The sequence below is a fragment of the Gekko japonicus genome, unplaced genomic scaffold (genome assembly GCF_001447785.1).
Source record: "Gekko japonicus isolate JY-2015 unplaced genomic scaffold, Gekko_japonicus_V1.1 scaffold2279, whole genome shotgun sequence".
NCBI classification, from domain to species: domain Eukaryota; kingdom Metazoa; phylum Chordata; class Lepidosauria; order Squamata; family Gekkonidae; genus Gekko; species Gekko japonicus.
Window position 1 is genome coordinate 1 of NW_015165313.1, and position 12,266 is coordinate 12,266.

The 12,266-nt window shown below is 45.7% G+C and overlaps 1 protein-coding gene across 1 annotated transcript in view; it reads right to left on the minus strand.

Moving 5' to 3' along the window:
• Positions 1–3,206: 3,206 nt before the first annotated feature.
• LOC107109779 (zinc finger protein 208-like) overlaps positions 3,207–12,266 on the minus strand; it is a 62,266-nt gene continuing 53,206 nt past the window's right edge. The window contains exon 12 of the mRNA XM_015410484.1: positions 3,207–4,013. Within this exon, the coding sequence (XP_015265970.1) occupies positions 3,207–4,013 (807 nt within the window). The remainder of the gene's footprint in view (positions 4,014–12,266) is intronic.

Genomic DNA, 12,266 nt, shown 5'->3' on the forward strand with positions numbered 1-12,266 from the left:
GTATTTGGAGTTGAAAGGATCGAGATGGATCGTGTTGGAAGTAAGGAGGAGGAAGGGGTCGGAAACCCGGAAGGTGGGGAGACTGAGACGGAGAAATTCATTAGAGCAATAAGGGAGGCGGTAAAGAGAGGGTGCGAAGAGGCTTGTATGGAGATAAAGATGGAGTATAAGATACAAGTGAATGCAGAAGGAATGGACAAGCAGGGATCAATCTGTGTGAAGGAGTTGCATGAGGAGGTTTGGAGAGAAAATAAGGACTGTGTCGAGGAATGTAATTCGGGTGATGGAGTGGACTTGAGTGTGTCACTGGACGAGGTAGGAGTCACCAAGAGAAAATTGCCTGGATGTAAAGCGGAATGGTCAAAAGAAAATAGACAATGTTTAAAAATTGGACGGAAAAGAGCCAAAAAGAAAAAAAAGAAAGCGACGGGCATGGAAATTTAAAATTGATAACAGACTTTGGAAGGTGTGTAACGATATGAGCTTATGTTTGTATTTCTGTATAGTGGTGATGCTGCTTATGTGTGTCTCTAGCATGAATACCTATGCAATATGTATTCAGGGATTGCTGTATGTTGTGTGTTGCTCTGTTCTGCATCTCATGCTTGCCTAGAAATAGGCTGGCCTGGGCCTGCCGTTGCACATACGGACCATGTGCGTCCCTGGAATGTATCCCATGACTCTTTGGGATGGAGAAGACACCGCGCCATTGCACCCACTTGGAGAGCTGTGGAAAATCCCCAGCGAACCCCGGCATTCTTGGAATGGAAAGAGCAAGTGACCCTACTCCCTTAATCTGGTTTGGAGATCTAAAGACAATAGCGTTTATGGCTTTGGAGCAGGAACCAGATCTGCAAATCAAGAGGGTGTCCATGGGAACGGAAGATTCACACCTTGCCAAAAGGCACCTTTGATGTAGGAGTAGGATCTGCATATTGCCACCACCCCTCAGGAGAGCGTCATCCCCCTCGTCATCCCCTCGTCACCCCCTCTTCATCCAGTAGTGATAGTTTAGAGGACGGGTTTGATAGTTTATGGCTGGATAGCACATGCCCCAAAAAGAGTTTATTTAAGGAGAAACTCTCCTTTGTCTCTCTGGTTAACCCACCTTCCCCATAGCAGTGCACTAAGGTGCTACAAGTGACTCTACTACTTAAGTTCTCCGGAGTCGCGACCCAGAGAGCTCACACGTGGTTTGGCTGGTCCTACCTGTGTGCCTTGGAGTTCACAAGCTGCTGCATTTCGGCTGCCCAGCGTTCCAAGGAGGAGAGTTCTTCCTCAGCTGGACCTCAGATGAGTATAGCCGTGCCCCATTGTGTCATCCCCATTTTGATGCTTTTGTTATTTTCTATGCTGTAATTGTTCTAATGTACTATTGTAACTAAGGAGCTTGTATGAATTTGTATGATTCCGATTTTGTATGAATTGAAGTTAAACCCTTGTATCAAATACATACACCTGACAAGTTAAGGGATAAGAGTTAGAGAGTTCATATTGACAGAGAGAAAGTTATAAATTTGAGGCAAGTTCAGATTAGATAGATAAGAAATTTTGGAAGGCTATTAAAATATGAACTTTTAGTCAATACAGATTAGATATGGAGATAGGAAAGCAAAAAGAGCAGGTATAGAAGTATAACGTGCTGGATGGTATGTATGTAATCTTGTTTTTGTTCTTGTATGTGTTTGTGTATGTGATATAGGCTTATAAAAACCAATAAACATAATTATTAAAAAAAACAAAAAAACATTTCCTTGACAAACAGTGGTCCCCCCTCCCTGACAACATTCCCCATCTCTCTTTAGGCCTATAAATGTTCACATTGTCTCCAAGACGACCTCCACAAAATGGTGGAGAGAGCGAGAATTGGTACACAAAGTTCAGTGTTGGTAAGTGAAAAGTGATGCACACTGGGACAAAAAAAATCCAGCTTCAAGTATAAGCTAATGGGTTCTGAACTTAATGAGATTGAAAGGGGAAAAGACCTTGGGGTTGTAGTCAATGCTCCCTCTAAGCTGCGGAGTCTTGTGAGCAAAAATTCTACTTTGTGAGCGGCTGGCATTAAAGTTATGAGCGAGCAATTTGGCTACTGTATAGATTAGTTTGCTCTGGAGCCCTCCTTCCTGAGCCAAGACAGAAATCTGTGAGCCGGAGGCTAAAAGACTGTGAGCTGGCTCACACTAACTCAGCTTAGAGGGAACACTGCTCTGGAGCCCTCCTTCCTGAGCCGAGACAAAAATGTGTGAGCCGGAGGCTAAAAGACTGTGAGCTGGCTCACACTAACTCAGCTTAGAGGGAACACTGGTTGTAGTGGGTAGCTCAATGAAAGTGTCAACCCAGTGTGCTGCAGTTGTGAAAAAGGCAAACTCTGAGTTAGGGATTATTAGGAAAGGGTTTGAGAATAAAACAGCTGATATTGTAATGCCCCTGTATAGATCTATGGCATGGCCTCATTTGGAATATTGTGTACAGTTCTGGTCACCGTATCTCAAAAAGGACAATGCAAAGCTGGAAAAAGTACAGAGGAGGGCAACCAAGCTGATGAAGGGATTGGAGCACCTTCCCTATGATGAAAGGCTTTTCAGTTTAGAAAAGAGACGACTAAGGTGGGGGGGACATGATAGAGGTTTATAAAATTAGGCATGGGGTGGAGAGATTTGACCAAGATACATTTTTATCCCTCTCCCTAACGACTAGAACTTGGGGACATCCAATGAAGCTGATGGGCAGTAGGTTCAGGATGGAAAAAAGGAAATACTACTTTACACGGAGAGTGATTAAAATGCGGAATTCACTGCCAGAGGATGTACTGTTGGCCACAGGAATAAACAGCATGAAAAGGGGATTAGACAGATTCATGGAGAACATCTGCTGGCGGTTCCAAGCCTGAAGGACATGCGTTTAGCCTCAATCAGGGTATGTCAACCAATTATATGTTAACCAATTATATGAACCAGTCATTTCTTTTCTGAAATATGCTTCTTGTGGGAATAACCATAATGTTATTTTTGAACAAAGTCTGGGTTTATACTTATTCCATACTCTCAAAATAGCATGTCCAATATAATAGTTATTAAATTTCACATTGGCTTTCACATTGTCACATAGCAAATATCCATACCATCCAATTCTCAGATCAAATCCTCCTAGTTCTAACAATCTTTTAGTTTTTAGTTGTATTTCCAAAACTCTTAGTCTGATTATTTCTATGAAACCTCCTCTTCGTGTTTTCTTTGATGGGAGATAAAATGATCTCTCCATCTGAATCTTTTCCCACAGTCCCTGCATCTATATTTTTTCTCTCCAGTGTGAACTGTACAATGTTCTGCCAGCCGTGTGCCACTAGAGAAGTTCTTTCCACACTGCAGGCATTTAAATGGTTTCTCCCCTGTGTGAGTTCTTTCATGCACATTAAGTTGTGGACTGCTGCCAAAACTCTTTCCACACTCCATACATTTATACGGCTTCTTTCCTGTGTGGATTCTTCTATGTGTATTAAGGCTTGAGCTCTGATTGAAGCTTTTCCCACAATCCAGGCACTTATATGGCTTCTCCCCTGTGTGGATTCTTTCATGCGATTTAAGGTGTGTGGTCATACGAAAGCTCTTTCCACACTCCAAGCATTTATATGGCTTTTCTCCCGTGTGGACTCTTTGGTGTACAGTCAGGTGTGAGCTTTGACTGAAGCCTTTTCCACACTCCTGGCATTTATAGGGCTTCTCACCAGAATGGATTCTTCGGTGAGAAGTAAGATGTGGTCTCTGAGTGAAGCATTTCCCACACACTGTGCACTGGTAGGGTTTCTCCCCGGAGTGGGTTCTCTGATGGGAAGTGAGGCCTGTACTGAGAGTGAAGCTCTTTCCACATATCAAGCATTTATATGGTTTCTCTTTTGAGTGGATTTTCTGATGCACAGTGAGGTTTGAACTCCAGCGGAAGCTCTTTCCACATTCTAAGCATTTATATTTTTTCTCCTCGGAATGGATTCTCTGATGCAAAGTAAGAGCATTCTTACAGCTCAACCTCTTGCCGCACTCTGGACACTGGCATGGTTTTTGCCCTTTGTGGGTTCTTTGATGGGAAGTAAGACTGTCACTCAAACCAAGGCTGTTTTCGCAGTCTGAACTCTCGGATGGTTCCTCCCTCTTATGGATTCTCTGATGAGAAGTGAGGCTTACGAGCCTGCTGAAGCCCTTCCCACAGTCAGAGCATTTGTACGTTTCATCCCCTGCATGGATTCTCTGATGGGAAGAAAAGTTGGATTCACATCTCAATCCTTCTCTGCTTGCAGAATGCTTATTCCTCCTCTTTCCTTTGCCATATTCTTCTTGGGCTGGGTTTTCAAGAAGGAGGCCAGTCTGGAAAACTACAGACTGATTCCTTGACTTCTCTGCTTTGCTTTCTTCCTGTCTGTTTGACTGTTCTGGATTCCTGGAAGGCTTTTCCTCCCCCTCATGGCTGGTCATTTTGAGAGATGCTGCACATCGCTCACTGTAATTCTCATTCTCCTGCCTGTTTCCTGGTGGAACAAAGACTTCTGATTAGAAGGAGAAATAAATCTATAATCTGCAATCATAACAGAGCTAACTTTTCGGCAGAGCTGAGAAAAACCCAAGTTCTTTTCTCAATTTATACTGGCTTCTAAACCGGCAATGGGATACAGGCAACTTTGGGGTTCCTCGTCAATCATTTTCATCTGTACACTGTTTCCCTGCGGATACTTTTAATACTCCTCACCAGCTTTTGACACAGTATAAAATGGGTTTAAAGCCAATTTATAGTACAGAATAATTTTGAGTGGAATAGACAGGAGGTAAATAATGAAAACATGAGGAAAGCAAAATAAAATGAAGTTAAAACTTAAGATAAGACAAGAATAAATGGCAAATAAAAAAAATTGTAGATGGTAGGGAAGTTATTATGAACAAAATATGTGGAAATTCAGATAGTGGAGTGTCTCGAGAAAATTAAGGTTGATAAAGAGATTTTAAAAAATCTTGATAATGGATGTATGTACTTGAAAATTATTCTAGATCTTGGCTGATTAAGATGGTAAATGTTGGGTGAGTTAGTTGTTGGTCTATGTGTATAATATATTAAGAAGATATATGTAATAATGATTGGAGGTGTTGCTGTTTAGAAAATAACTGTACAAAATACTTACTTAGAGGGATTGCTTATTGAAAATACTATAGGTGTATACATGATATTGAAAATCAATAAAAATATATATCAGACACAGTATCCCAATAGTATAAATGTACAAAATACATTTAGACTGAAGGCTTTCATAAGAATGATTTCATTAATTTCATTTCTCTTAATATGAACCACTCACAGACAGTGCAGAAGAAAGGGTGATCAGAGAGCAGAGTTCAGCACCACAGAAGACCCCACACAGGCAGGGATGAGGGCAGAGTTCCACAGGGGCTGGTGTTGTTCACCTTTAAAGCCCTCTATGGTTTGGGACCAAGAGCCTTGAAGGACTTCCACTGCCTTATGGACCTACCTGGCCACTACAGACATCTTCGAATGCTCTACTTCAAGCGCCATGCCTTTTCAGATGAGTCAGTGGCAATCCTGGAGAGGGCCTTCTCGGCTGTGGCACCACAACTCTGGAACCCTCTCCCTGGGGATACTGCCCTCTCCCCTTCTGATGCCATCTTCCCTCAGTGCTGGAACACTAATAAGGTGGTCACCACACCTTAAAAAGGAGATTATAGCTTTGGAAAAAGTGCAGAAAAGGGCAACTTGAATGATAAAGGGGTTGGGACACTTTCCCTATGAGGAAAGGTTAAAGCGCTTAGGGCTCCTTAGCTTGGAGAAACGATGACTGAGGGGTGACATCATGATTGAGGTTTATAAGATTATGCATGGGACAGAGCAGGTAGAGAAAGAGGTACTTTTCTCCCTTTCTCACAATACAAGAACTCGTGGGCACTCAATGAAATTGCTGAGCGGTCGGGTTAGAACGGATAAAAGGAAGTACTTCTTCTCCCAAAGAGTGATTAACACTTGGAATTCACTGCCACAGGAGGTGGTGGCGGCTACAAGCATGGACGGCTTCAAGAGGGAATGAGATAAGCATATGGAGCAGAGGTCCATCAGTGGCTATTAGCCACAAGGTATAGCTAGGGGCTCTGGGGCAAATGATGCTCTGTCTTCTTGGTGCTTGGGGGGGGGTCAACAGTGGGAGGGCTTCTAATGTCCTGGCCCCACTGGTGGACCTCCTGATGGCACCTGGTATTTCTGGCCACTGTGTGACACAGAGTGTTGGACTGGATGGGCCTTTGGCCTGATCCAACATTGGCGTCTCTTATGGTCCTAACACTCTCCCAAGTGAGATTAGGGCCTGCAAAACAGAGTTGTTCTGCCAGGCCTTTGGTTGGGGCAACGGGTGTCTAATTATATTGGCCTCCCTTTTCTTCACCCCGCCTTGGCCTGGTAGGATCTCTAATCAGAGATTGTCAGGGGTGATTGCCCCCCCACCCAGTTGGTTATTATGGGTACAAATGAATAAATAAACAAGTCTATCAAATGGCTAGCAGCTGTGGTGACCACTGTTCCCTCTAAGCTGCGTGAGTGTGAGCTAGCTCACAGTTTTTTAGACTCCGACTCACACCTTTTTGTCTTAGCTCAGGAAGGAGGGCTCCAGAGCAGTGTTCCCTCTAAACTGAGTTAGTGTGAGCTAGCTCACAGTATTTTAGCCCCTGGCTCACACATTTTTGTCTCGGCTCAAGAAAGATGACTTCAGAGCAAACTAGTTTATTTAGCGGCCAAATTGCTCGCTCACAACTTTAATGCCGGTAGCTCACAAAATAGAATCTTTGCTCACAAGACTCCACAGCTTACAGGGAGCATTGCTCCAGAGCAAACTAATCTATGCAGCAGCCAAATTGCTCGCTCACAACTTTAATGCCAGTAGCTCACAAAGTAGAATTTTTGCTCACAAGACTCCACGGCTTAGAGGGAGCATTGGTGGTGACTGAGGGGAACCTCCCCACTCAAAAGGCACTAATCCTCTGAATCACAGAGTCAAGAGGCAACATCAGGGGAAAGCCTCAGCGCCCTCTGTTGACTATCCGGAGGAACTGACTGGCCACTGTGCGGAACAATATGCTGGATGAGATGGACTACTGGTCTCATCCAGCAGGGCTCTCCTTATGAAGAAAAGGGAATACAGTTTCGGCTCCCTGCTTAACCCTCCTGCTGTTTTCCTGACACTGCACCATCCTGTTGTACAATCTTTTCCCCCAGACTCTCTCGCCACCTTCCCTCCATCAAAGTAGGGGACAGAACCCCGAAAGCTCTGCTCTTGTTCCTGCAATGTGGACAGCCCAAAATGAGGAGATAATTCCAGGTGGGTGGAATCAAGGTCAAGATCCAAGGCCCACAAATCTGCATCAACACTGAGAGGAATGGGCCTGTTTCAGCCTTCCCCTCCCGTTAAAAACTCTTACAAGGAATGAGACCTCAGAGGCCGGCAGAGCCACTGTAGGTATCCCGCGGGTACGTGAGCTCACGGCCTGAGTGATCAGGGCCGTTCAAAACATCTAGCGGCCCTCCAAGGAAAGCACTCAATCTCCAGCCAACAAAGAGGCCCATCACGCCTCTAATCCACCCACCTGCCGACCACTCCTCTTCTTCGAGGCCTGGGGGAAACGGTGCTTCACTTTCCTGAAGCCAGGAGATGAGGGCAGGCTTGTGAAATGCTTTGGAGAAAGCAAAAGGACTAGTTAGTGTCTACAAAAAATTCAGGCCTTCCTACATCATCCATTTCTACATTCACCTTCTAAAAGACCAAAAGAGAGATGGAACGTTCCTAACCAACAGGTGAGTAGGTAACAGAAATCAGCACTGAGTCCTGAAAGCATCTTCTTCTTCCAGTAGGTCTACTGTTCATGACACTTGGATAGACACACCAGCTAGGAATCCTATTCTGTGGGCCAAAACAGCCATGCTTCTATTTAGCCAGTCTTCTCTCAGCCTCTCAACCGAGAGGCCAATTCTCTTCGTTCTCCTTCAAAGGGGTCCCCCTCCTCTCTAAAGGGCCCTGAGATGTTCCACTGTCTTTTAAGCCTCCCTGGAGCAAATGTTCTGTTCATCACTAGGATGGGCACAGTAATAAGACCAGCGGGGAAAAGGGGGGGGGGGGGACTGACAATTTAGCGCTTAATGATATATTCATAAATCATAATATGCAATGACAAAAAATGAACAATATATATAGTGAATGTAGACGGTGGTCTCCGGAATGGTGTGCCGTTTCGACAACGATCTTCTTCTGAACAAGGATGTGTACATGAACTGTCTTTTAACAATTCATTTCTCTTGGTGACATATTGAAAATATCACTGCTGGTTCACTTCATCACAAAGCTATGCTTACAGCTAGGTTCTTCAATGGGCATTCTGCTCCATCTTCCACATGACAGCCCTTCAAATACTTGAAGACTGCAATCGTGTCCCCTCTAAGCCTTCTCTTTCCCAGGCTAAACATACCCAACTCTTTCAGCCTTTCCTCATAAGACTTGGATTCCAACCCTCTCACCATCCTGGTTGCCCTCTTCTGGACATGTTCGAGCTTGTCAACATCTTTCCTAAAATGTGGTGCCCAAAACTGGACACAGTACTCCAGGTGAGACCTGACCATAGCAAAATAGAGCAGAACTACCACTTCCCGTGATCTGGACACAATGCTTCTGTTAATACGACCTAAGATTTCATTAGCTTTCTTCGCAGTCACATCACACTTGGTGGGGTCAACATCCTTCCTTGGTGGGCTCCAGTTTGGTGTAGTGGTTAAGAGTGGTGGACTCTAATCTGGAGAACCGGATTCATTTCCCCACTCCTCCACATATAGCCAGCTGGGTGACCTTGGGTCAGTTACAGTTCTCTCAGAGCACTCTCAGCTCCACCTACTTCACAGGGTGTCTGTTGTGGGGAAAGGAAGGGAAGGAGATTGTAAGCCGCTCTGAGACTCTTTCGGATAGTGAAGGGGGGGGGGATAAATCCATCTCTTCTTCTTCCTGTCCAAGTATTTTCTGTTTATATCTGGCTGTTACCGTATTCTATTTCTACTTAAGGAATACCACTTCTTGCATTATCTGCCCTGCCACATTCAATACTGAAGTGCTATTCTTATAATAATAATGGTGTTCTGTCAAGTTAGAAGCTATGTATGGCGGGCCCAGGACAATGGGGTTTTCAAGCCAAGAGATGAGCAGAGGTGGGTTGTGATTGCCTTCCTCTGCACAGCAACCCTGGTCTTCCTTGGGGGCCTCCCAGCCAAGCCCTTTTACATTGCTGATTGGCTGTCTCTTCATCCTATGGATCATACCAACTGACACTGTAATCTGCCTTGAGTCTCAATGAGAAAGGTGGCCTATGAATAACGTAAAGAAGCAACAATGGCAAAAATCACAGCTTCCACATTGACCAAGCAAGACAAGAGGGAGCCTTACCCAGAGAGGCCACATTCCCATAGTTCTCCACCATGACTTCTCTATACAAAGCTCTCTGGTCAGGATTCAGCAGCGTCCACTCGGCCTTCGTGAAACGCACGGCCACCTCCTCGAAGGAAACTGGATACTAGGGGGAAAAAAGGAACATACTTTTTTCCTCACAACTGATCACACAACCAATCCACCCACTCCTGCCCAAAGATGCTTTTGCTCACGATACAGAAAAAAGAACAAATGAAGCAGCCTTATGCTGAATCAGCCCACTCTTCTATCGAGGTTAGTCTTGTCCAGTCCAACCAGCTGCAGCTCTCCAGAGACACATGCTGGGAATTGAACCTAGGGCCTTCTGCATGCCAAGCAGGAGCTCTATCACTGAGCCATGACCCTCAAGCAATTGCAGATATTTAAATAGAACACCTGGAGATGCCATCTATGTGACCATCATAAGCATAGTTACAATATGTTAGATCTACTGACTGTTGGTCAATCAAGGACGGTATTGCCTATTTTCACGAGCGGCAACTCTCCAGGGTCTCAGAGGGAGGTCTTTCACATCACCTCCTAACCAGTGTTCCCTCTAAGATGAGTTAGTGTGAGCTAGCTCACAGTTTTTTAGACTCCGGCTCACACATTTTTGTTGTCGCTCAGGGAGGAGGGCTCCACAGCAAACCAATTTATGCCAGTAGCCAAATCGCTTGCCCACAACTTTTATGTCAGTGGCTCACAAAGTAGAATTTTTGCTCACAAGACTCCACAGCTTAGAGGGAGCACTGCTCCTAACCAGGGCTCTTTATTAATTCAGCATGCTGAGAATAGAACCTGGGACCTTCTGCATGCCAAGCAGGGGCTCTACCACTGAGCCACGGACCTCCTCCTCATCCAGACCCTTCATCTCAGATTCTCATTACCCCATTACTCATTACCTTCAAGGAATACTTGACACACCACAGGAAAAACAAGAAAACCTGCCTGGGGAATTTTGGGGCATCCCACCTTTTTATTCATGGAAGATGTTCAGTGGGCCACATGGGCTCCTGAACTGGCTGCTGTGTTACCTTACAGGTACCAGAAGGACACAGAAATAAATTCTATTTCTTTCTTTCTTTAAGCATAAAAGGTAAAGGTAAATATCCCCTTGCTCGAAAGCCAGTCGAGTCCGACTCTAGGGTTGCGGTGCTCATCTCCGTTTCAAAGCCGAAGAGTCAGCGCTGTCCGAAGACGTTTCCGTGGTCATGTGGCCGGCATGACTAAACATCAAGGCGCACGGAACGCTGTTAACTTCCCACCGAAGCGGTACCTATTTATCTACTTGCAATTTCTTGCTTTCGAACTGCTAGGTTGGCAGGAGCTGGAACTAAAGACGGGAGCTCACTCCGTCATGCGGCACACTCGGGTCTCGAACTGCTGAACTACCGACCTTCCACAGCCTGCAGTTCAGCGTCTTAACCACTTGGGCCACCGCAGCTCCATTCTTTAAACATATTAGCCCCCTTTTCTCTGTGGAGAAATCTCAGGCGGCTTACAAAAAGGAAAAGGTTCCAAATTACAAAGGAAAACAGAAACGGTTCCTTCCAGCCCTGCTGGAGGGAAAGGAGGCATTCAAGCTTCTCTGCACACATCTCTTCACAGGTGATCCGTCCCTTACCTGAGCTGGCTGCATCTTAAATGTTTCCGCTCCACCCCAAAGAGGAGATGTTCTGGAACCTGGCTCTGATGCTCTTCCACGGCCTGTAGGGAGACACATTTATCTTGAGTTGTTTTACTTCATTTAGACCCCATTCTTTTCTCCTCAAAGGGGACCAAAAGTGGTTTACATTGTTCTCCTGTCCTTCTCACAGCAAAATGTGAGGTAGGTCAAGCAGACAGCATGGAACTGACCCAAAGTCAGCCAGCAACCTTCCGTGGCAGGGTGGACATTTGAACTTCGACCTCTTAGAGCCTAGACAGATACTCTACCCACTAAACCACACTGGCCCAGAGAGCTCCAAGAGACTCTTAAACTCCTTTTGTATCAAATGAGGAGATATTTCCACCCTCCCAGTCTATGCTGCTTTCCTCCCCAATGGGGACTTGTAAACAGCTTACATTTTCCAACCCCCTCTCCCTTTTATCCTCACATCAGAACTGTAATGGAAGGTAAACTGGGTGTATGTGACTGGCCCAACCTTCCACGGCGGAAGGGGATTTGAAGCTTGGTCTCCCAGATCTTAGTTCGACACTCTAACCACTTCGCCAGGTTTCGACCTTCTTCGGGAGAGCTGAAGAACAAGAAAGAAAGAAACAGAAATACCCTTGTGTGAGAATTCGCTTAAAAGCAAGGCCTGTTGTGCATGTCAGATGGGTCCCGAGCCTCAAAAGGCACAGATGAAATCTTCAAAGGGTGGTGAATGCCAAAACAGTTCAGCATTTGGCTCCCTCAGGCACGTTTCCCCACGCTGGGATGGGCACAGAGAGCAGGTCGCCCTGGAGGAGAGACACAAACAACCTGTCAGGTGATTCACAGGACAGAGTAATTTGATGTAAAGCAGTTTCTAGAAGAGGAAAAGAGGCCCCTGCAGGATCAGGCCATTCAGCCCTGCCTGCCACTTTGGACAGGGGCTATTCTGAGGCCTCTGGGAAACTCACAAGCAGATAATGATGCCCCCCCCCTCCGGGTGGTCAGTTCCTGCAGGAGCACACAGGAGCGGAGCCCCGGCAGTAAAGAGCCCAGGGGGAGGGTACATGCAACAAGCCCCGCCCCTGCTCCCAGCAGCCCCCTGTCAGAGCAAGAGGCAGCCAGGTAAGTTGCAGAACCCCCCCCCCC